This window comes from Chelmon rostratus, chromosome 6, assembly GCF_017976325.1.
Source record: "Chelmon rostratus isolate fCheRos1 chromosome 6, fCheRos1.pri, whole genome shotgun sequence".
NCBI classification, from domain to species: domain Eukaryota; kingdom Metazoa; phylum Chordata; class Actinopteri; order Chaetodontiformes; family Chaetodontidae; genus Chelmon; species Chelmon rostratus.
Genome location: NC_055663.1, coordinates 2371809 through 2398155, shown reverse-complemented (window position 1 = coordinate 2398155; position 26347 = coordinate 2371809). Strand labels below are relative to the sequence as shown.

The 26347-nt window shown below is 42.1% G+C and overlaps 1 protein-coding gene across 1 annotated transcript in view; it reads left to right on the top strand.

Moving 5' to 3' along the window:
• znf423 (zinc finger protein 423) overlaps positions 1–26347 on the top strand; it is a 160323-nt gene that overhangs the window by 77581 nt on the left and 56395 nt on the right. The window contains exons 5-18 of the mRNA XM_041938722.1: positions 542–666; positions 884–965; positions 1142–1217; positions 1347–1627; positions 1728–2011; positions 2143–2523; positions 2795–2976; positions 3530–4069; positions 4224–4374; positions 4573–5124; positions 5356–5540; positions 7330–7751; positions 8712–8925; positions 10293–10377. Of these exons, the coding sequence (XP_041794656.1) occupies positions 542–666; positions 884–965; positions 1142–1217; positions 1347–1627; positions 1728–2011; positions 2143–2523; positions 2795–2976; positions 3530–4069; positions 4224–4374; positions 4573–5124; positions 5356–5540; positions 7330–7751; positions 8712–8925; positions 10293–10377 (3560 nt within the window). The remainder of the gene's footprint in view (positions 1–541; positions 667–883; positions 966–1141; positions 1218–1346; positions 1628–1727; positions 2012–2142; positions 2524–2794; positions 2977–3529; positions 4070–4223; positions 4375–4572; positions 5125–5355; positions 5541–7329; positions 7752–8711; positions 8926–10292; positions 10378–26347) is intronic.

Genomic DNA, 26347 nt, shown 5'->3' with positions numbered 1-26347 from the left:
TGGCCGTTGGGTTGCATCCTCATATCCAACTCATTAATATCAATGTGTACATGAATAAAGAGTACTCTTTATGTATTCAATTTTTTATTTTTATTTTGGCATGGCAACATGGACCACTAAGCAAACAGTGAAAGGAATGAGCTGAATGCATTTCTCATTAACCTCTCCAGGGAGCAACACAAGACCCATTTTAAGAACAGCTGTCACATACACCATGAAGTCATCACCATATTCCTCTACGTTACTCATTTTACCGAGCTGTCTCTTTTTCTGTTTCCTTTCTTACTGCTGAATAGATGTACACAGTGATATTGAACATAGTTTACATTTCAACATGACACATGAAACTAAAGGTAACCAAGTTCCTGTCATCAGGATTTTCTTATAAATGTAGTTACTACTTAAATGTATTTTGGTATGGATGTTTTATTTTGTTAAACTCTTAAAAATGCAATTGAAATGAAAGTTAATCATTTTTATTTTATATTATGAGCCTTTGCAAATAACTAATCGTCGTCTATCTCCTCTTGATTATCTTCAGCCGCCTGAGCTACCTGAAGCGCCATGAGCAGATCCACAGCGACAAGCTACCTTTCAAGTGTACCTTCTGCAGCCGTCTGTTTAAACACAAGAGGAGCAGAGACCGTCATGTCAAACTCCACACAGGTAGATTAGAAAACAGCTCCTGGATTTTTGTCATGCAGAACTCCTCAGTATGCATTGGCATATTAAAAGCTGATGGGTTTCACAGTAATTTAAAAAACCTGAAATTTTTGATTTTTGGAGTGTTCATCGAACCAGCAGCAACACATATTCTGATTGTCAGTGTCTTGCAGTCTACAACATGATGTTTTTTCTCTCATAAATCTCTTAATTGATGCAGGGGATAAGAAGTATAGCTGTCAGGAGTGTGAAGCTGCATTCTCCCGATCCGATCACCTGAAGATCCATCTGAAGACTCACAGGCAACTGCTTCTGATCCTATTATCATGAAATCTGATTGAAATGTTCATCTCATGTTCAGTATATATTTTTTTACTCTTGATTCCGGTGTTATATGTGACTCTTCCAATTTAGATCCGTTCTTTTCCTTTGAATCATAATTGATTTTTCTGAAGTTTCTTTTTGTTCACATCTCTAGCTCCAGCAAACCATTTAAGTGCAGTGTGTGTAAGCGTGGCTTCTCCTCCACCTCATCGCTGCAGAGCCATATGCAGGTAACAGTTTATACATTTTTACTTTAAAGGAGGAAGCCCGAGCTTATTGTCAAAATATGAAAACATTTTGCCAAAATGTCTTTACAACACATGCTTCCTTAAATCTTGGCTACTTTCTGACTCTGGTAGGCTCACCGCAAAAACCGAGAGCATCTTGCACTGAGGAGTGAGAGGGATGGGGGAAAGAAAGGAACAGGAGGAGATGTGGATCTGGAGCAGGACCTGTATATGTGTGATTACTGTGAGGAGACGTTCAGCCAGACGGACGAGCTGGAGAAACATGTCCTGACCAGACACCCCCAGCTGTCTGACCGTGCCGACTTGCAATGCATCCACTGTCCTGAGATCTTTCTCGATGAGGCTTCTCTCCTCATGCATATTGAAACACAGCACGCCAACCGCAAACACAAGTACTACAGAGCTTTGCTTTTTAAAGTTTTTAAAACTACTGATTTTTGTTAATGTGACTGCTGGAACTTGCATTTTAATGGTCTTTTTCTGTACCCCCAGGTGTCCTGTCTGCTCAGAACAGTTCCCATCTGTGGAGGATGTCTACTGCCACCTAGACAGCCATCGCCAGCCCGACTCCTCCAATCACAGCGCTGCCAGTCCTGACCCTGCACTGGGAAGTGTGGCCTCAATGAGCTCGGCCACTCCAGACTCTAGTGCCAGCCTGGAGAGAGGCTCCACGCCGGACTCCACTCTGAAGCCTAGCCAGGGCATTGATCGAGGCCGCAGAAGAGGCACGGACACTGTGGAGGAGATTGGGATAAGCCTGGGTCATCAAGGTGGAGGTATGGTTCAGAAGTCACTTAGCTCAGTAGCCACTACATTTACATCTCTCATATTTGATAGCCAACACGTGTCTTAAAAAAACGAGTAAAAGCTGTGTATTTCTAAAATAGCAGTTTTTCTGTCTCTCCAGGTGGGGGAGGGAACTGGGGTAAAGTGACGTACTCTTGCCCTTACTGCTCGAAGAGAGACTTTCACAGCCTGGCAGTGTTGGAGATCCATTTGAAGACCATCCATGCAGATAAGCCACAGCAGAGCCATACATGTCATCTCTGCCTGGACACTCTGCCAACGCTCTACAACCTCAACGAACATGTGCGCAAAGCTCACCGTGGCAGTGGAGGAACCGTAGGCACAGCAGCAGCAGCTTTCCCCCTGCTGCAGTTCACTAATGTTACAGCATTCCACTGTAACTACTGCCCAGACATGTTTGGAGACATCAACTCTCTGCAGGAACACATCAGAGTGTCGCACTGTGTGCCTGGTGGCATTGTGGCGGGATCCACCACATTAGGTTTGTTGTTGAAGAAAGCTACTCTTCTGCAACAAGGGAAAGTAGCTTAAATATGTGAAAGTATGGCGTTTCCTGGTGCATTGTTTGTTAAGAGTGTTTCCAGCCGGGGAAAGGCTATTGTAATATGATATGAGTGCCCTTCACTTTAATATTTGCTTTCGGGCTATTTAGTAGAAATTGTGCTATATAATATCCTATTATGTACATTACCCCGAGTATCATGATGTAATTTAAAGGTATATGACAATGTAACTTTATTTCTCCATCCTAGAAGGGAACCATGCTTTCTTCTGCAACCAGTGCTCCATGGGATTCTTGACGGAGTCTTCGCTGACTGAACACATTCAGCAGACACACTGCACCTCCGCTGTAGGGGGGGGGGCTGCAGCTGGAGGAGCGGTGGCCAAACTTGAGTCTCCTGTACTACAGGCTGCATCGCAGTCCTTCATGGAGGTGAGCATCAAGAACAACCTTTTAATCAGAGTTGATAAGAAATGGTTATAACTTCCTTGTCTTTGCACTGGTCATTGCTATCACTAATCACTGGTCGAACTGGTGAGCAATGAGCAGGTTCCTATTTAAACAGTTGGTTTCTGGTACTTTGTCATGAGCGTATGGCTCATGTAAACTCAGATAAATGATGATGATTCTTGGTTACAGGTGCTAGGCAACAAATACTTCAAAAAGGGTCCACTTTGTCCGCTTTCTTGTTCAATGACCACCAGTGCCTTGATTCTTATACATTATACTAGGGCTCACTTATATGAAGACACTTTCAGTCTCATAAGAATTGATGTGTTAGTAATCAGTTTATTATATCTATACTTTATCTGAACTTGCAAAGTTATGGTGATGACTTTAGTTTATGACCTATGCTTGTTTCTCTCTGTCTTTCTCTTTCTCTCTATATATATTTCCCATTCGTTCTTACTCTGCAAGAACTAAGCACCGTTATTGTCAATATATAAAAATCTTAAGTAAGTAAAGAGTTATTGTCCATGCACAGGTTTACTCCTGCCCTTACTGCACCAATTCTCCTATCTTCGGCTCACTCCTCAAGCTCACGAAGCACATAAAAGAGAACCACAAGAACATCCCCTTGGCTAACAACAAACGGCAGGCCAAGGTTGCCGACCTAAGCCCCGCCTCCTCTGATGTAGAGATCTCCTCCCCAAAACGCCACAGACTAGGAGGGGACTCCACCCCCTCCATGGGGACCAATGGGGACTACCCATGTAACCAGTGTGACCTGCGATTTGCCAGTTTTGAGGGTTTCCAGACCCACCTAAAGTCACACCTGGAGATGCTGCTGAGACGCCAGTCCTGCCCACAGTGCAACAAGGAGGACTTTGAATCCCAGGAGGCATTGCTTCAACACTTGACAGTGCATTACACCACCACTTCAACACAGTATGTGTGTGAAAGCTGTGATAAGCAGTTCTCCTCAGTGGATGACCTGCAGAAACACCTACTGGACATGCACACATTTGTCCTGTACCACTGCACTCTCTGCCAGGAGGTCTTTGACTCCAAGGTCTCCATACAGGTGAATCTGACAGCCTCCTTCATTCGTTGTGTTGCCTATTCTATTCATATTTTTACAAATAAATCTCACAGCAGTGCATAAACAAGAAAATGTGTGTGCTACATGGAAATTAAACATCTTGGATTGCTTCTTCCTTCCACCTTCTTCCATTCAGGTGCATTTGGCAGTGAAGCATAGCAATGAGAAGAAGCTCTTTCGCTGCACAGCCTGTGCCTGGGACTTCAGGAAGGAGACCGATCTTCAGCTCCATGTTAAGCATAACCACCTGGGCCAGAGGTCAGGCCTCATGGGAGGTCTTGGTGCAGGTACAGTACATGTTTCCTGTGATCACGGACTAAGGCTCATTAGAAAAGTAGAACTAGCAATCTGAAAAAATGCCTTATGATCATGGTGTTAGTAGTTAAACCAAAGAGAATAAAAGATAAGCGACAGTTCACATTTACCAGCTGAATGAAGATCTTGAGATTGAATCTGCATATCTCTACCTGACTTCTGTGTCACAGGACTCAAGCCCCGAAAGTGCATTTTCTGTGGAGAGACATTTGGAACAGAGGTGGAGCTGCAATGCCACATCACCACACACAGCAAGAAGTTCACTTGTCGCTTCTGCGGGAAAGCTTTCCATGCAATCTCACTGCTAGAGAGACACTTACGGGAGAAGCACTGCATCTTCGATGGTGGCAACATCACTGGCAATGGTGGTGGTACAGGGAGTAGTGGGAGTCAGAATGGGACGCCCAATGGGCTGACACAGTCCTCCAAGCGTGGAGCAGGAGGTAGTGGTGGCAATGGAGGTGCAGGAGGCATTGAAAGAGCAACAGTGGCGGCTGCTGAACAAGCTGACCTGCAGAACATGTTGCTGAAGAGTGGAGGAGGAGGTGGCCAGGCAGGAGATGCAGCCAACAGCCATGAGGCAAGTGGGGGTGAGGAGGAGCTGGACAATTCAGAGCCCATGTATGCGTGTGATATCTGTGGAGCGGCTTACACCATGGAGTCGCTTCTGCAGAATCACCGGCTGCGTGACCACAATATTCGACCAGGAGAAGATGATGCTGGTAAGACTTGCTGTCAGTCATCAGCTGCTTGTTTTGGAGATTTAAAGATTCTTTTAATGTTAATTTTCAACTACAATTTACTTTTTATTGCAGTATATAAAAATATATGCATATATACTTTGTCATTTGAAGCCAGGAGTCCTAATTGCTTCTAATTCCTATAAAATAAGAGTATAATTGGAGTTGGAATAATGTGCAATCTATGATGATGAAAGTCATTTTATATACTAGGTTCTCGAAAGAAGAAGGCAGACTTCATCAAGGGGAACCACAAGTGCAATGTGTGCTCCAGAACATTCTTCTCTGAGAATGGGCTTCGTGAACATGCTCAGACGCATCGTGGCCCTGCCAAACACTACATGTGTCCAATATGTGGCGAGCGTTTCCCCTCTCTGCTCACCCTCACTGAACACAAGGTATTGTTACATTTACTTCTTTCCAGTGTGTCTAGAATATACATATACAGGTTGACCAATAGGGCGTTTTACAAATGATCCTTATCCTTATCAGCACAGCCATTAGCCACTGATAGTGGCTGCGCTATATACTTAATCACTACAGTGACCACCCTTGTGAATGTCCAGAGGCACAACTCTTAGGAGTGCACTGAAAGTTCAGAATTGGCATAAGCACCTTATCAGTCTTAGCTTTGGTTAGCTTCGCAAGTCCACTTTGAGGTGCTGCAACTAAACTGTGATGAACTGTGAGTGAACAAGGTTGGTTGACAGCACTTTGTGTAATGCTCTTGCTACAACATTGTTATGGGGTTAATGAAACCACTGTTCCGAGTACAAATAGGCTGTAGTAGCCAGCAGTCTTTCTGACACTATATTGTCAGCTATCTAGCACAATGATTTTCTAAGATGACACGGTGGAGAAGGTGAAAATGACAGCTCCCGTCATGTTGTGGCAAACGGCTGGCTAGGTAGCTATACTGGAGCTGTCAGAAGCACATGACTGTAAGGTACACATATTTTGCCTTCATTCTAGATTACATGCTACGCAGGCTGTTTTCCAGAACATCAGTGAATTTTGGCTTGTGGGGCAGCTGTGGCTCAGGAGGTTGAGCAGGTCGTCCACTATCCGCAGGGTCAGTGGTTCACTGCTGGTGTGTCCTGGATATTGAACCCTCTGATGGCTCTGCAGTCGATGTTTGTGTGACTGGATGAATGTGGCATGTATTGGTGGTCAGCAGGCTTGAAAAGTGCGAAATAATTATGGTCCACTTACCATTTTATTTTTGCTCTTATATTATGTTTTCTGTATTACAAGCATACCATATTACATTTCTGAAGTATAAGTAGTACAGTCATTGGTGGGTGGGCAGGACCCCTCATGGTGCTTTGATGCTTTAAATTTAAACACACTGATGTTATGCATTGCTGTTTTGGAAAAGACGTACTGCGAGTGTCTGGCATGGCCATGGCCAACAGGAGCATGGTGTGTCAGACTGACTAATGTTTTGTGTTTAGGGTACGCTGATGTGCTGCTTTTTGCTGGAACATTGACTATTGATAAACGCTCAGGAACCTGTCGAGGAAGATGTCACCCTAGGTGTGTCAAGGCAAAAAAATTCTCACATGCTCAACTTTTTGTCGGGAGTCATGGGGTGTCGTGGGGCGTCACAGATGCTGCACAACAGGTCATTTAGCATGTCACACTACACGGGTAAAGATGCCCGATTGTCGTTTATGATCAGCCACGCTGCTGGAAATTGGTCAAAACTAAATTGGCTCAAAATCAGGCTAGATGTGTGTAGTCTGATCCAGGCATTAAAATTAAAGAAGCCTCTTGGACGGGAGGTGAAACTTCTAGAAGTTGTGTTGTTCTCAACCACTTTCAGTCGTGTGTCCCATTGGGAATGGGACTTCTAATCCATATTTGGCACAGCTGTTCCTGTACACTCTCCCAGTCACTTGGTTATGTCTTTTAGTGTTAATTGTCCCAGATTGAATCTGACACCCTGCTACTATGTGCTGGACTGTCTCTGGGGCATGTTTGCACTCCCTGCACCTTGGATCTTGCCTGGTGTCATAGACCCCTGCCTCTATGCATCCGGTGTTCAGGGCCTGTTGTTGTGCTGCCACGATCAGAGCCTCTGTGCCAATATATCCACATAAATATGTGTGTGTGTGTGTGTGTGTGTTACTTAACAATTTTTATGTCAACACGTTCATACTTTCTGTGTATATTCCCTCTCTGCAGGTGACCCACAGTAAGAGCCTCGACACAGGAACCTGTCGAATCTGTAAGATGCCCCTGCAGAGTGAGGAGGAGTTTATAGAGCATTGCCAGATGCATCCTGACCTCCGCAACTCCCTCACCGGATTCCGCTGCGTTGTCTGCATGCAGACTGTTACCTCCACCCTGGAGCTGAAGATCCACGGCACCTTCCACATGCAGAAGCTTTCCACTGGCTCTGGGCTTGGAGGAGCTGTAGCAGGAGGTGGGAATGGAGTTGGAGGAAGAGGGAATGGCTCAGCCTCTTCATCCCCTAATGGGCAGTTACAGCAGCATAAGCTGTATAAATGCGCCTTCTGCCTAAAGGAGTTCAAGAACAAAGGAGAGCTGGTGAAGCTGGATGTCAACGGCCTGCCTTATGGCCTCTGTGCTAGCTGCATGAGCAGGTAGATAGTCATCTCATAAACCCTGTGGGTAATGTGTGTGTAAATAAAGGCATACTTTAGCCTACTTTAACCATGAAATCGAGGCCTCATGATCCTTCTGACTTTTTGGGTTTTAAGCAGGAGGTGTCAGAAAAGTTACCACAGGGATAACTGGCATGTGTCGGCCGAGCGTTCATAGTGATGTTGCCTTTTGATCCTATGATGTTGGCTCCTATTTTAGTTGTGAAGCAGAATTCACCATGCGTTGGACTGCTCACCCAATAATCAGAACGTGAGCTGGGTTCTGACTGTTGTGAGAGGTTTATAGATAACTTTTTTTAAAAATAGTGCACTGGTGTAGAGAATTTTAAAGCTGGTTAGTATGATAACTAACCAGCTTTAACACATGTAATACATAATATTGCAGAGCTAAATACTTAAATAGGTAAAGTGCCTATGTGCAAAAAATAAGTTACTGTTCCTATCATAGACTGAAAAGATATTTTGAGGCCTGGATTTGTGTTCATTGCTGGTCTGAGATCAAGCAAATAAGAATTTGTTAATTATTTTTGACCCTAGCTATCTCAAAAATGGAACAATGATTCTTAAAATTACCACCAAGACACATCTACAATTTAAGAAAAAGTTAATTTTAGACACTAACTTTGGAAAACTATAGGGGAAAAGAAGATTATTGAGAGAAAATTCCTCATTAATCTCATAAAGCAATCTTTTCTGTTTCTGTTTCTTGATGTGTGGTATAAGTTCAGTGATTGTTTGCAATGTCAAACACATCATTCGCCAAAAGGTGTACGCACATTTTCGAGTCTTCCTAAGGTGCATGTTGGAAATGGAAGCTCTTGCTTCTTATACATACACGATAGCAACATACAGGTTGACATGCAAACGATTGTATTTTTGTTTAGCAACAGTTTTAATAGCTGAAATCGGCTAAAGCGAATCAAATAATCAATCAATCAGGGGCACAAATGGCCAGAGCCCCAGCCAGGGAGGAGCTGCCACGCCCGGGGAAACGCAGGGAGAGAAGGCCATGGCCGGGCTGAGGTGTCCAGAGTGTGGGGTGAAGTTTGAAAGCCTGGACGATTTGGAGAGTCACGTTCAGACAGATCACCCTGAGGTCAGCCCTGAAACCAGTGCTGCAGGAAAGAAAGCCGAGGCTTCACCTGTGCCTAAGGTAAGACGGACTGCACTGAGAGAAGACAAAGAGATAAATACTGTCATAGAAGTTTTCCTTGTTTCTACTCTACTTCTTCTTATTACGGAAAGGAGGAAGTTTGGTAATGTGAATAGTTAAAACTGTTAAAACTGTCTGTCTGTTACAGTAAAATACAGTGAGGTAGATGAAACATTACAAAACAGCATTTAACAGATGGAAACATTTTGAGGAATGCATCCTGCTGAACTGTATGTTTGCATGAGTTGTGTGGTATTGTGTGTGTGTGAGAAGTGTTGATGTGTGCTGCTGCTTTTTGTCTGCAGCTTGCATACGTGTACTTATGTGTATGTTGGTGTGTGTCAGCTGAGCCCCACTGGGTCCTGCGGCTAGGGCGTGCTGAGGCATTGTGGGAGCTGTTCGCTCTACTTGATATTGACAGTCAGGCTCCCCGGGACGTGCCGCGTGTCTATGTGTGTGAGAGTGTGTACTTGCAAGGGAGTGTGTGTGTGTGTGTGTGTGTGTTAGAGGCACTTCCCAGGGACCCTCTGTCTTACCTGAACCTTTGTTTCTGCTTAGTCTAACAGCACAAAACAGACGAAGGATTTGTGTGTGTGTGTGTGTGTGTGTGTGTGTGTGTGTGTGCGTGCATACTCAGTCGTGCAGGCTGAAGCAGCAGAAGGATAGTGGAATTGGGGCCTTTGTGTATTTTGTATGTGTTTGTGCATGAGTGATTGCTGTTTCTGTTTCATTTCTTCTTTCTTTCTTAATTTTTGTCTTGCTCACTCGCTCCCTTATTAATTTCTTTGTCTCTCTCTTTCTCTTTGGAGGTCTTATCGTGTGTGTGTGTGTGTGTGTGTGTGTGTGTGTGTGTGTGTGTGTGAGTGTGTGTGTGTGTGTCAAGTCTACTCTTTTTTGTTTGAATTTCCAAACTATCATTAGAAAATGCTCTAATACCTTTTTCATCCTTGAACCTCGTTGTTAGTATGATTATAATACTATTAAATGTATTTTTCTAACCAAAAAAAAAAACTGACCCAGTTCTTTTCAACTGTCTGTAAAACTTATTTTTTCACAAAATGTCATGCTTTTTTCACACTCAACCCTTTATTAAGTAGGAATGTTCCTAATTTCCCTGATGTTTAAATGGGAATGAAATTTTTGGCTTGTTGAGTAGTCTGTCAGGTGAAACAGTGTCTCAGAGATATTGTGTGTTAGAGCCTTCTGAAACCATTAATCACTTTCTTCAATAATCAAGTCATATTTTATTGCCATGGAGATATGTGTCACGTTGTGAAGTGAGTTTTTAACTTAGCAGAATAAACAGCCATTGTCATTTCACATGAAAGTTAATGCTTTTTTATGTTTTTATGTCTTTTATCTTCCAGAAAAAGACCTACCAGTGTATTAAATGCCAAATGACGTTTGAGACAGAAAGGGAGATCCAGATTCATGTCGCCAATCACATGATTGGTGAGTGAGACATCTCTCTTCCATTCTGTTACTTTCCTAAGTGCACATGTGTGTGAGTGAGTGTGTGACTGTGTTCATATTGCATTTGGGTGACTGTGAAATGTGTGACTGTCTCCTCTCCTCTTTGTCTCTTGGTTTAACAGCACAACTAATGCAATTGTGTTTTTCCCCACACACATTTAATATAAACACTGGCAGACACAGTAGTGGGCCAGAGAAACACACACACGCACACGCACACGCACATACACACATGCGCACACTTGCACGCACACACATTCACACTCACACAGAGACGGACAGGTACAATGAAGAGCTCTTTTTGTCTTGTGGGCTGTATGCTGTGTAATTTATCACTGTCTGTACCTCTGGGGACTTGAAAACTTGACTTAGAAAACAGAATTTCACATAAAACCTTGTAAACTGAGTATAAAACAAGAGAAATCTTTCAGGTGTCACAGTGACATGTTACATGTAATCACTACAACATGCAACACCTGGCTATTCGTTACTTAATGTTGTTGTTTATAGCTTGGTTACATATAGTGTGAAGCTCTGGGGCTGCTGCAGGTGCGTTGAGTTAACACTGAGGAGAATCAAATTTATACATAATTTTATGTGAAATGCAGATGGTTGAAACCAAGCACACTGTTATCAGTGTTGTATGATGGTTATCAACACACACACACACACACGAATCCATATATATATATATATATATTTTTTTTTTTATTTTATTTTATTTTATTTTATTTTTTGCAAAACTTACCCGAGCCAACAGTTTCGTTTCAAAGAGACAGTATATTCTAGTGTGCATGACTAAGACATTGCACTATGCACCTTTCATCACTTTTATTTGTCTGGCCAGCAGCTTTTGCATGAAATACAATCAGCAAGAGATAGCCAGAGTCACAGAATAGGCTTCATTATTTTGGTCCTATTATCGCCTGCTAAGGGCTGAGAAAAGGTTAAATAAAATTATTGGTGAGAGCACCTATTCTAAGTCGAGTGTGTGTGTTTGACTTAAAACTAACTCTAGTTTGGAGCCTTTTGTTCTTGTATGAGCTCTGCCTGGGACACACTGCCTGTGTGAGCATGTGTGTGACAGCTACCTCACTGAGCTGTTGCGGCTCACATGTATGTTTTGCCCACTCAGACTGCGTTGCTGCTGCGGCGTTGCTGTTGCCGGCTCTGTCTTTCTATGTACATTGAATTTTCCTTTGATTATGGCCTTCAATAGTGATGATGCTGCGATTTTTGTTCAGAGAGAGAGGGAGAGAGGGAGAGAGAAATGGAGCACACTGCACACTTTTATGTCTGTGGCATATTTTACAGATATAGAAATTTAAACCGCAGTCACATTCTAGTTTGATGTCGATATGACTATCAACAGATCATTTTCAAAGTAAATTTTTGCTGAGAACAAAAAAAGCAGGCAAGACTCTGAATCTAGATGATTCGCCATTACGGCCACATGCAAGCCATCTGTGTGGCCTGCAGCCTGTTAACATCTGCAATAAAAAGCAAGAAGTTCTGCAATGCACGCATGCTGCTCACACAGGCAGTGTATCCCAGTTGTTAGCATGTTATTAGCATTACATATACATGGTAATGGTATATATCACAATAAAGTAATTGAGAGATAAATTCAATTAAGAAATGGTTTAAAATGACCATACTGTACCATTCTTCATCCATCACATTTGATTATTTTCTTCTTGTATTTGGACCTTCCATATAAAACAGAACAACATCCTCGCATGGGACAAGACTGAAAAAGTAAAACAAACTTTGTTTAAGCTTCCAAATGAGAGCAGCAGAGGTGTATTGTACTGTGACACACAGAATCATATCAATCAGAATAAATTCTATCCAGAGTCATCAACTCACTCACTAACTCACTGTGTAGCAGGGTGGCAGTGCATAGACTGTGAATGACAAATGATAGCTCCCCCAGTTGCAAAATCTCTACAAGTGGACACATTTCTACCTTTGCACGGTAAATATCGTCATACCGCGAATGCTCTGCACCTCCCATCCCGACCCCCCCCCCCCCCCCCCCCCCCCCCCCCCCCCCCCCCAGAGCTGACAGACAATCCCAGAGCCACTGATGTACTCTGAGGTGTGTGTGAATGCTGACATCGTCAGTAGTGTGGAGACATTAGAGGAGAGAGTTGAAACAGAAGTACAGTTGGAGTAACTTTTATTTCATTCCTCTGTGTACCACACACATACACACACACACACACACACACACACACACACACACACACACAGACACACACGTAATCATATCAGTGTCTCACACACACCCAAAGATGCACAAATACACATGCACACATGAAAGGGCAAACACTAAATAAAGTTTCTACTGTCTTTAACCTATACTGTCTTCTTCACAGCTTTACTGAAACAACACTCCTTTATTCTTTGTTTTCGGCCCTTCTCTTCCTGGTCCTCATCATCTCCTCAGACCCTGTCCCTTCTGTCCTTTTAACCATCTTTGATCTACCTCCAGTTCTTCAATCTCCTGCCCACCCCCTCCCCCACCACACAAACACACACTTTCTTTCTTTCTTTCTTTTCAAACTTTTCAAACACGGGATACATTTATTTACCTGTACCTTGAATTCTGTACAATTTCCCATTTATTAAGTCAAATGTCAAATGTAAACTACGATTAATATTAAGTAAAATACAGTTCTCTTCTTTACCTTGATCCTAATTTTCTTCTTTAACCACACTCCCATTTGCTTTGGGAAAGTGTCCCTGCCTGTCTACCTGTCTCAGCTCTCATATTCAATAACTTTCCCACTGGTAGGAGTACTGGTGTCAGTATTGATATTTTCACATGGATCAGTGCAACACCCTAAGGAATTCGACTACCTCTCAGCCATCTACCTGTCACTGAAAAATGTGCATGGAGAAGAGAGGTTCATATAATGTAAGAGGTCTGCCACCTATCCAGTCAATGACCATGTTGTGTTTCTGTTACCATCATGCCGACAATTTTGACTAGATGAGGCAGCAGAGAGTGTTTCCCGTTGGCTTGTTGAGTCCAATAATCTGATCATCACATTGCTCCATGGGTAATGCATTGTGCACCCCTTGGTCCTGTTAATTACACTGTTAGACAGAGAAAGAGAGACAACATTCAAGTAGATGGAGAAAGAGGGGGTCAGAGTGAGAGGCCTGGAGAGGAATCCTTGTAGCGCTTTGGAGGAATCATCACAAGTATGACTGCTCCACCAGTGTTTGGCCTCAAGCCAACAACAGTTGATGACATTTTTCCCCAAAACATATTCACATATTGCTTGTCATTTATTTCAAAATCAGTATTATCGCTCCTTACTCACTGCAGTTATTCATAAATTTGTGTGGCTGCAAGGGTAAAGCATACTCTCTGGGCGTCTTTTAATAATGATGACAGTGGATGCCAAGTGTACCAAGCACACAAGCACATTATTACGGTTTCTGAGGTGACAGAATGTTAAATCATACATGTGAAATAGCATACAGTGAAAATAATAACATTTATAATAATGCTTTCCAAACCAATATGTCATATTTCTAATAGATGTTACTTAGTTGAACCTTTCTGAAGCTTTAGAAAGGAACTAAAATCACTCTGTTACCCAAAGACCAAATCCAGGTCTCACTGGCTCAAATTGCAGACCTAATATAGTACCGATATAGTATGCTCCCTGTGCTGAGTAAGCTGTTTGAGAAGATGATCTTCAATCAAATGTTGAATTATGTGATAGAAATTGACTACATGTGTGTAGACCAAGGCATTTGCTAACATTGCTTTAGTACAGGCATCTCAAACCGGTTCCATGAAGGGCCGCGTGGCTGCAAATTTTCATTCCAACCCAGGAGGAGCACATCAGGCCAACCAATCAACATCAAGGGATCACTTAGTTATCAGCTGAAGACTGAGATCAGCTGATTAATTGATTCCAGCCTGGTGTGCTCCTCCTTGGTTGGAATGAAAATTCCAAAAGATGCCTGCTTTAGTACATATAACTAATCAATACTTAACACATATGGATTACGTCAAACTTATTTGGGCTGTGCTCTTGGATTTTATTGCAGCTTTTGATGTCATTGACTACATTATTGTAATTGCCTGGATGAAGAGTTACCACTCCATGACAAATATTTTTCAATAGCAGCTTTTCTCACAGAAAAAAACTCTTGGTGATGATCTACAAGGGAGTTGCTTGAGGGTTTATATATTTCACGTATTTTTGCATCACCAACCTTGGTGAAACTGAGAGAGAATCTACCCAGTGACAGACCTTAAATTGATCAAAATGAACAAATTAGTACTGAAAAAACTTGTTCTTGCTAACGCTTCTGTGCTAACCGAAGATGGGATTTTAGTTGAGCAGGTCACTAAAACCAAAGAGAGACGATTTTGGAATGAAAAGAGAAATCATGCAAAGAGATTGAAGGGGTGCAAGGAAATGAACATTTGAATTTCTTTTCCTCTTGGTTTGCTCACCACGCGATCAGGTTTTATATATACTGGCTGTGAATCGCATATATATAGGGCTTTTCAAGGTGTTGTCACGCCATGTCAGGCAGCACTTATCTATAGGCTGTACACAGTTTTGCTTGTTGTTAGCTTACAGTGATGTTGCTTGTCTGGAGGCGAGTAGCTAATGTTAGCTTGTCTGAATTGATCTCCTGTATTGACTTTTCTAGCCTGCAGCCTCAGCCTGTACATATGCCGCATGGTGGTTAAACTTGATGAAATGAGAAACTCTTGACAGGTGTCCAGCTGTTTTTTTTTTTCTCACAGTCCCAGCTCCAGATGTATCCACAAATAGCACCTGTACACTTCTGTTACATCAGGATTAACCCCAGAAATACCCAGAATGCACTGCACTGTGACATCAACACACAAGCCTTATATTTAAAGCCAAACCCATAATTAGTGACAGGGCAGAACGGCTGTTGTTACTGGTATTGTACACACTTCACGTTGTTATGACGCACGCACACACACACACACACACACACACACACACACACACACACACACAGAGTCCCTCTCCCACACAGAGAGAATGAGAGAGAGAGATGTATCTGTTTAACCAGCTTGCCAGCATTTGTTAACTTGTGAACAGTATGAGAATAGTATGGATAATACTACATATTTCTTGTTATTGTTTTTACAAACGTCACTGAATAATTTCTCTACTCTGTGTGTGTTTGTGTGTGTACATGAATTTGTTTCGATGAGACAAAGAAGAGCTCTGTCTATCTAGGTTTTTGTATCGTGTTTGTGAGCTGGCGGCATATCCTACCTGTGTGTGTGTGTGTGTGTGTACATGTGTGTAATCACAGAACTGTGTGCATTTGGTTTTTCTAGCCCCCAACACTGCTGAGCAGGTGGGAAGGGGAGGGAGGGCCTGAAGAAGTGGAGATGAGAAGAGAATGTAGAAAGCGTATTTGTGTTTTTGGCTGGGCACACTGGGGGGGAGGCTTCATGGGAGGAGAAGGTGTGAGGGGGGTTAGCGGAGAGATGAGAGACAACAGAAAAAAGAGAAAGAGGCAGAGCTGAGGGTGGTGGAGGGTGGTACTGAAAAAAGGGATGACAGTAAATTTCAGGTTTTTATCTCTGCATGTAGAGCTGCCCAGTCAGATCAGCTAAATTTGACAGAAAACCAGCACAACTCTCATGTTTGTGTATCTGCAGCCCCAGTAAATATCGCATCATTCTTTCTGGTTGACGTTTACATTATTTATGCCATCAAAATTCATATTTATTCTTCACTTTTAGGTTACCCCATACTGCTCTATTTCGTCACCTTCAGGTCTTAGCAGTAGCTGTGACAGAATAGTAGGAATGTTTTGTATGTATGTTGTACGTTTTTTCATGGCTGATGTTTGTTTTGTCTTTGTATCCCTTCTCTCCACTCCTCTCATTGCATGTGCATTGTTTGTGTACATATATTTGTTTGTGTATGTGTGTACGCATGTCTCCTTGGACTGCACCTCAGTGATTTTTGGCAGGCTTTATTGTTTTCTGCTGTGCAGCTGCACATCATGAAGAACTTCTTTCCCTGTAGGATAGTGTGAGGTGAAGACACAAGTGTGTGTCTGTGTGTGTGTCTGTGTGTGTGTGTGTTAATACAGTACATCTTCCAGTCCATGGTCCAGTCTGTGGAATATGACATTCATAGAGATGTTTTCATTCGTATATCATCTGAAAATTAGAATCGTTGAGTTTTTGTTACTGTTGAGTGAACCCTTTATATTTACAGAGGGAGCCGTGTTTCTGCCGTATCCAAGAATGGACAAACCAAACAAAGGCTCTAGAGAGGGCCTTTTGTGTTGCTTGCGCTATTAGCGGCCATGATAGGGGAGGGTGGGTGAGGGATATTAAGTTGATTGCAGTCTGCAAACCTGCTGCAAGATGCCACTAAGTCCTACACAATGGACCTTAAAACCACCAATATTATCATTTGTCATTACATTAAAATATACTAAAGGAAGATGTTTTCAAATTATGTCTGTAAAGTTTCACCTTGCAACAGTAGCCAGCCAAACACACACACACACACACACACACACATAAATAAGGTCCTTGACAGTATGAAAATTATAATGGTTGTGTTTTTGTTCCTCTCGAGTAAGCCCTTTATATTTACAGAGGGAGCTCTTCCATGTAGTCCATCACCATGTCTCTGCCATGTTTCTGCAGCATTAATAATCACCTTTCACAGCATGAGACCTCACTCATATGTGTGTCTATATCAAACGTGCAGTGTGGGTGTGTGGGTGCACAAAGAGACACACACAGCATGTTATCTACTCTTTCAATTGGTCTTAATAAGGGACCAATCTCCAGATAGCGTACAAACCATTAGTTTGATATGCCGCTAACACGATGCACTGTCCTCTGTCTTTCTGTTTCTCTGTCTCCCTCTCTCTATGTTTCAGTAAAATTTCCTCCCCTAAACATTACTGTCCTTCCTTCTTTCACCAGTTCCCCTCCATCTCATTTTGTTTTCCATCCATCCATATGGCCTTTAGCTGCAGCAGCATTAAAATGTCAGTTTGAAGCCTTAATTACACAATCAAGGTGTCTCTGTAGGTATGCTGTAGCTGCTCAGAGTATAAGAAGTATTCTATAGGTTTTCATACTGCAGGCCATACCAGCACCACAAAAATAAACAGTAATATCACTCAAGAAATGGGTTCCCCTCACCCCCCCAACCACACGCACACACACACGCTCACACACACACACACACACACACACACACACACACACACACGTTCACTTCGTATGACTAACCGTGCCCATTCTCTCCTTCGCTCTCCCCATCCTCACCTGCCTATTGGATGGCCCGTAGAAGAGCCCACCTGTCGGCAAGGTTTGTCCCCTTTCTGTCTCCTAAGCTCACACTATGAGCAAGGCAACATTGTGCTGTCTCACTGCCCGCCCATCAGCATTTCATCCCCTTGCTTTTTGATATATACATTAGTATTCAGTATGTATTAGCTTTGAGTCTTTATTATGAACACAAGATATTGCCACAATATCATGAATTGTTATAAACCCTGTGCAATAGCCACATTGCATGATGTGGAAAAACAAGGAAGCATAAATGTAGCTTAACTCAGGCTAAAAAAATGTTTCCTCTTTCCAGGTTAGCAGAAATCACTGTGCATAATAAAACCGCTATCAACTGTATTCAAAAAACTCTTCAGGGATGATTTGGAATTTGCCACATTTTAGCCGAATCCTTGCACAATTACCTCTCACCTACCCCTCACCTCAACACCTCATTCACCCCAATCCCTGCTGCTAGTTGCATGCTTCATTGTCCTTCCCACTTCACACACACACACACACACACACACACACACACACACACACACACACATACACACACGCACACACACGCACGTGCATACACAGATGCCTTGGAGTTATTGAGTGGCCACTCACCTGGATCTAAGTGCTCCCTGTGGAGTGTGGTGGCTAATGATGTGTCCTCAGCATGAGCTTTACTTACTTATTTACATCAATGCACTCTCATAGTGTTAGGTAGCTTTCCCTATTCACATTCTTCACAGATTGGATAATCAGTAGTTTGGGAACATGCTTTTAAACTGTGCTCTTGTTGATCTGACACATGTCAACAGGCCAGGGTTGGCATCACTTCACTCTGAATATTCCCATTCTAAAAGGAACTCTTTCTTTCTTAACCATTCCTAAATGAAGTCAAACACCTTTCACTTGAGTCACGAGCACTTTCACTTTTGAACTTCAACTTTGCAGACCAAATAATACGGCATTAAATAAACTCAGCGTGCTTTAATTTTGTATTTTGAGGTTACACTTATCTTCCAGTTCAGACAGTCAACCTGCATTCAGCCTGTCAGCCTGCAGTCAAATCTGTGATGGGCTTGATTGGAATATCGGTCTGCTGTCTAAGCAGCTGTCCCAAGGGCTTTGGCTTAGCCACTGTGTGTCTGTGCACACGTCTTTCTGTGCGTCCCAGTGTCCCCCTGTCCCTGTCTTCCCCCCTTATTCGTTTTACATGTGCGCGCAAACACACACACACACACACACACACACACACACACACACACACACCTATCTGTATGTATGTGTATGTGGTAGTAGGCAGGGTCTAGTGTGGTTACTTTGTGTCACTGAAGACTTAATGAGGCGAATAAGAAGCTTTTAGAGTCAATGGAGGTGGATAATGCAGCTGAGGGTTCGCTCGTGTGTGTGTGTGTGTGTGTGTATGTGTGTGTGTGTGTGTGTGTGCACATGTTTTTCTGAGTGTGAATTTGTGTGTATGTGCTATGTGCTTGTGTGTGTGGGTTTGTGTGGGAATCTTTGCCACCAGCTGGCAACATTGCTGTTCTCCTCAGCCCTGCTGCATCTGAACTGACTACAGGACCATTCAGCCCTCTGTGCTGGTGTGTGCCTGTGTCTGTACTCATGCTCTGAAAAAACCCTTCACATACTGCAGTTGTTCCGTGGGGTCACTGGTTGTACAGGAAACCCATGTCACAGCGCAGTATTTCACAGAGAATGACCTGGAGAATTGCACCGTTCTATTGAACTGAACATATGTTGAAGTAAATGGACAGCTTGTCAAACTAGAAAACTTCTATGAAATACTGCTAATCTTGTCCCAGGCACAAGTGTCCCATGTAAACAGTAAAGCTGTTTAGCTGCCTTCACTGCCCCAGCGCTTCCCCTGAACACTTCCACTCATAGGTACTGTTACAAGGACTACACTAATGTCTATGAACTTATAACAATAAAAGTCCATTAAAATGAAAAGCATGGTTTACTGAGGAGTGGTGCAACATGGCACTAGCACTATAATAATAATATAATAGTCATAATATGATATTTTGTAATTGCTTATTTATTTCAGTTTCAATTAACTTTTATTGGCATGACATGTAAAACATTACTACCTTTCTAACATGTTTATTTTAGAATTAATCTTCCAGTTTGATCATTTTATGGAAGCAGTGTGGAGGCCTTAGCGTTAAGTATACTGCATATTATAGCTTCATTTTTTGTAAATAATTGAAAAGGTATTATTACTTTTTTTTAGAATAAAATTTTACTTGCAGTACTTGTGAGCTGTTGCCGTCTAATACTCATTACATACAAAACATACTCACTAAAACCATTATTATGGGAATTACAAAATTTCTCTTTATTTGAAGGCAAAGTGCTTAATCACGAAACAAATTCAGTCACTTTGAAGCAATTATTCTTACCCTTACATATTTCTATATAGTACAGGCCAGCAAAGTTACCATACCTGACTTTAGTACTGTTATTTAATGGAAAAATTGTGTGTAATCTTTAGTTCAATGTAATGGACGAAGAATAGGAATGAGGAAAAAGGATCAAAAAACTGATTCATGAACAGTTTGACTACATGAAGCACCAAGCAGGATGTTGGTCTGCAGTGTGATGGTATGAACATCGGAATAGATGACAGCACACCCCCCTCCCCCCCGTCTTCCATCCCTCCATTCATCCTTCCCTACATCCCTTCCTCCCTCCCTCCCTCGCCACCTGGAGCCAGCGAGCCGTGACACCAGAGGGAGGGAGGGAGTGACGATGAAGGGACAAGGGACTGGAAAGAGAAAGAGCACAGGACCACAGAGGGCTAGATAAAGGAGAGAATAACAGAAGGGGAGGCTTGGAGGAGGATAAAAAATGAGATGGAACATATGTAAATAAAAGAAAATACTATAGCAAACAATTTGATAAGAAATACTTTCAGGTTATAGAAGTAATAAAGGGAATTATGCATCATATAGAAAATAAAAACTGCATAGAACAGGTCTCTTCTAATAAATTAAGTATTACATTTATACATTTAAAATGATAATGTTACTATTAGACAGTTGTATTTTTTTACAGTTGTGACTGTATATATATAAATATAGCTTATATATTTTCACTCCTCTGTCATCCTTTTTCATATATTACTCGAACCTCCTCTGACACTGTTAGAAGAAAGTGTTTGCTCTCAGTAGCCATAACCTACCATTGTCTGCTTTATCGACTGTTCATGAATACAAAGACAGAGCTGTCAGTGTGCTTCTGTGTCTGTGTGTGTGTTTGTGTTTGTGTGTGTGTGTTTTGAAGGCTAGGAACACGGTGGTCCCCTGGAGAGCTCATTTTATCATCTTCTCGCTTGATTTACCTTCTCCTTCTTCTGCTGTGTATTACCAGTCATTAGAAGCTGTTTGGAAACCTAATAGGACACACTGACAAATAGACTGGGAGAGACCCAACCAGGATAGGCAACGGGACACAAAATAGAGAGAGTGCTTCATAGTCATTTCTTGTTTGCCTGTGACCATATTCGTATATGCAACATCAACTATCTTAACTCATGTGTAGAAGATGTCTAATTTGAGTGATGTCTTTGTTAGCGCTCTCTGTGTAGGTGTGTGTTTGAGAGGGTGGCCAGTGATCGAGGGCTATATGCCATACTGTACCTGCGAGCCCCCCCCCCCCCTTGGATTCCCCTCCTCTCTCTTCTCTCTCTGTCTCAACCCATCCAGGTGTGGCTGCACCAGCTGCTAAAGAGAACGAGACAATTACACACACAACCATGCACACACACACAGAGACTTCCTCTCTATCTCTGCTGGCTAATTGTCACAAGACAAACAAGGCGTTTTGCCTTTATGCGCTTCATAAACAGGGGCCAAGCAACAATTAACTCCCTGCTTAATTCACTAACTATTCGGAATTCATTTTCTCCTGTGACAGGCACATCTGTCACAGCTGGTAGCGAGTGAGAGTGTGGGTGTTTGTGTGTGGGAGACAGAGTTTGTTATGTGTGTTAGGTGAAGTGACACAGGTGAACACTTAGAAGTGGTGGAAATAACAAAAATTAATTGATAAAAAAGAGGTGATGAAAGTACATGTAAATTGAAAAATAGAGATGTACAAATGGATGTGAAATGAAAAATGGAGTGACGAAATATCAAGTGATTTGATTTAAAGCCAATTCAATGAAAATAGTTGTGATGTTCTGAAAACAGAGCCCTGTTTCATTATTTTCAGTGAGTGAGAGAGACCAGACAAGAGACTGTGTTTGTTATTGATGCGAGGAGAAAAACACGAAAGCCAAATGTAAAAAAGAATAGGTAGATTTTTACGTCCTGTCATCTCGTTACTCCACTGGTGGAAACTGTAAGCCATATCTTGATTTCAAGACCATCAGATGGAAAAAAGACACACAGGATGAGACAAGAATAATGAGAAAAAGTGATCACTTATTGACTGCAGCAAGTCTTGACCTCGAATCTTTTGTGTTAAAACTTATTGTTTACACTGATCCACTCGTACTTTTTTTGTGCCATTATTTAAGCATCGACACTCAATTATTCAGGTGTTTTCGCTTAGTCATCCTTAATTCAGGGCTGTGTGGAGTTTTGTGACACCATATAGTCATCGCCCCACCCACATGAATCAGCCAACCAGCAACAAATAACTGAAAGTCTCAAGATAAAAGGCTGTATCAGTACCTAAAAGAATATAAGCAATCAAACAATAAAAGCGATGTTGCTAACATGGATTGCCTACCTCAATAGTTTTACTTACACTTCTACAAGTGAGATCTGTAGTTTTCCCTCAGATCTACTCTCTATTAGACAAATCCTGATGAGTCCTTATGAAAACTGTGAACAGCAGTTTCTGCAGGTTTTCCAACGTAGCAGGGACGCTGACTCTGGAAAGACATGTTTCCTGTTTAATGATAAAAAAGGAAATCCAAATAATTTGTCATAATCTGGTGGAGGTGGAAGTTTCAGCTGCAGATCATTTAGAGCCGAACCAAAAACTGCCTGATGCAGAGATAGAAACTGTGGAGGACATGGAGGGAACGGGTCAGGGAGAAGGAGACAACTGAATGCAGATCGATCCGGTGAAATGGAAAGAGAGTGTGAGGATGAGTAGATCAAGATGAATAAAACCAGAGATGGGAGGAGAGTGTGTCGAAGGAGAGAGACAGAGTGGACGGGAGCGATTTCTGGCAGATTTTGGCTCAGGCTCAGTCCCCTTGCTGAGCAGCTGGACTTCATTAGTGACTGGTGTTAATTACTGGGACTCTACACCCACACACGTGTGTAAGTGCACGAACACACACCAACAGAGATGTGCACATTCACACAGCCTGTGATTCAGGGTCACCTTGCTAGCCTTGTTTGAACCAGCAGAGAGAAGGGGAGATGGTGCCAGACAGACAGAAAAACAGAAATGGAGAGAGCTCACACACAAGTGTCAGTCCACTGTGGGAGTTTAACATGTTGTTAAAGGTATTTCGAGCCGCTGAAAAGCGAACAGTCGTTGGATGGACAAGTCATACTGTAGTTCACTCAGTTGTTCAGCATAAATAGATGTATAGACTGATTGTAGAGTGTAGTTGACTCACTTGACTTGATGCTTCTGGCACCGACGTGAGTGACAGCCTCTCTAGCAGCTCCGTGTGATCTTTGCACTCTTTAGTTTTTTTTATGTAAATTTCGCTTTGGAGATTAATAAAGTATCTATCTATCTATCTATCTATCTATCTATCTATCTATCTATCTATCTGTCTATCTATCTATCTATCTATCTATCTATCTATCTATCTATCTATCTATCTATCTATCTATCTATCTATCTATCTATCTATCTATCTATCTGCAGATGAATAAGAAGGAATAGCTACAGAGAGCCAGAAGAATGGAAATTATTGAAAAGAGTATGAAGATAGAGGTGGCTACCCTTGGATTTCTTTGAGTTTCACAAGTTATGGTTTACTGTGATACTAATATTATGATAAGGATTTGTTTTTTAAAGACAAAGGCGTTACAAACCACTGAAAACAGTGTGATGTAGTGAGAACCATGCCTTTGTGGTTGAGACATGCTAACTGCTAGATTCTTTGCTCATTTATACTTATGACAACTACACTCACACTAAATATATCTACACAATGCTTTTTTAAAGACGACAACTCTTTATTTAATTACCAAAGGTTGCACTGGCAAGTAGTGCAACAATTTAAAAATAATATATCACAAAGAATTTAGAGATTTCATTGTCTACAGTACATAATGTCATTAAAAGATTCAGAGAATCTGAAGGAATCTCTGAACACAAGGGAAAGGAAGAAAAGCAACATTGCATGTTCCTGATTTTCGAGCACACTACAAATTTTATATAAACCAAATCCACGGCCTTCTCTGGTCCAGAGTTCACTTAAGATGCACTGAGATTAAGTGGAAAACTCTTGTGTGATCTGGCCTAAAGAGGAGAGGGACCATCCGGCTTGTTATCAGCTCACAGTTCAAAAGACAGCATCTGTGTTGTTATGGGGGTGTATTAGTGCACATGGCATGTATAGCCATGTGTAGGTCATCCTTAAGACACAAACTAGTGCTGCAACTAGAGAGCAGCACATGAGATATTGCACAACATTATACAGGCCCATTAGCTTGCAGAATGAAACGAGCTGAAGGGAAGGGTCCTGATGCTACACAACACATGTGAACACCCCACAGCATCCAAATGACGCCTGAGCATTCTACGTTAAGGGATCAGTGAAGGGGACACCACCACCAGAGCCCAACAGCTCCTGTCCAGAGAGAGAGAAAAACAAACAGTTAATAAAGTCAAGCAGCATGGGGGGCACATGATGAATAACCTGGTGCCAAATTAATACAGAGGCCACTTAATTGTTCCAGCTGAGAGGCACACTGGCACCCCAAAATCACACTGCATACACCACAATGGTCATATAGTAGTAATGATTTTGTTTGAAATTACATTTGATTTGTTGATATGATGTTATTTAAAATAAGTTTTACATACACAATGGCTATGTAAGTAGCCATGGTAACTTCTGGCTACAGTGCAAGACAACAATGTGTATTCATTTTTACAGTTATGTGCAGTGTAGGCTTTTTACTTACACTTTTTATCAGCATATTAATGAAGAAATGTGACAGTAAATGGTCAACCATACTATGACTCGCTCTTCTTTGGCTTTGGTTTAACTTTGTGTTTAGTCAGAATTTCTACACACTGCATGAGAATACTTCATAGAAAACAGAAAAACAGAAAGAAAAACACACTCTGCAGTCGCATTTATAGTTTCCCACATGGACAGCTTCACTTCCCAGACAGGGCTGCAGAGCCTAACCAGTTGCAGCACGAAAGCAAAAACAGGACAAAGTAAAGGTAAAACCAATGGATGTTTTGTTGATGTTCACCGTGCCACCAGCCTACGAGTGCCTGCAAAGTTCACAGACACTCTGAGATTACCAATTTAGAACTAACCTCAAATGAACAGTAGTGCAAACTCCCATATACATACCTGAGAGTGAAGGCACAGCTTCTCAGACATCTGGTTCCACACATCTGGAGGCCAAATAAAAGTGGCCTAAAGTTAGCAAAATTAAATGAACCAGCCTACCTCAAGAAAAGCAAATCTGTTATAAGCAAAGGGCTCGAAGCGGACATCTTTACTCGAGACCTTCAGCCAGAGACAAGCCAGCTACGCTGCAAAGCAAGAGAGCCGGGGCAGATATAACACAACATGCTATTAATGTGCAGTGGACCACGCCACCAACACAGAAGCCAAGCTCAAGGAAGTGGCAGGAAGTGTACATTTGAGTACCGGTCACACACTTTAGGTATAGTGCTGAATGGCACCACCCACAAGTCAGAGTATCATTGAATCCTGCGCAGTGACAGTTTAGTGGGCAGCAGGAAGGGGGAAACCTAATCTGCTACACTTGGCATACATGCTGTAATGGTATATTTTGGCCTGTTGCCAGTGGTGGTTCATTACTGATCAAGTGATTTTTGTCAGACAAGGTTTTACAAATGTGAGTTAATTAATAGAGCAGCTGGGGTGAGCAAGGGGGAGAAAGCAAGACTTAGAATATAAACAAATTATTATTATTTTTGGCCAGACAACAAAAACAAAAGCCCATGTGTGTTTTAGTTTGGCAGCCTTGGTAAGTCCAGAATAACAAATCATTATTTATTATCTTGAGTAACAGTAAGCTTCACCACTCGCCACCACTTGATTCAGCAGTTTAAAATCGTATTTCAGTCACACCGTAAAATAAAGAGAGAAAGGAAAGATGGTTTTAAAGATGGGCAACAGCACAGCATGAGGTGGGAGGCAAAGCCATGCTGGGAGAGGCTGAATGGTTTTCTTTGGCTCTTAATTACACGGCAGAAGACAGGAGAAGGCAGGAATGAGAGCGAGGCAGAGAGAAAGGTTGAAACAACGGCATACACTGTCGCTCTTATCTTTCATCTCTAAACAGATGTCAACCAGGCTGTTCTCTTTATTGCAGTACAAAGACCTTCTGACAGAAACACACACAGGCATGCACAACACATCATCCTGGGCGAATCAATGCATTCTGGTTTCAGTAATTTCCCAAG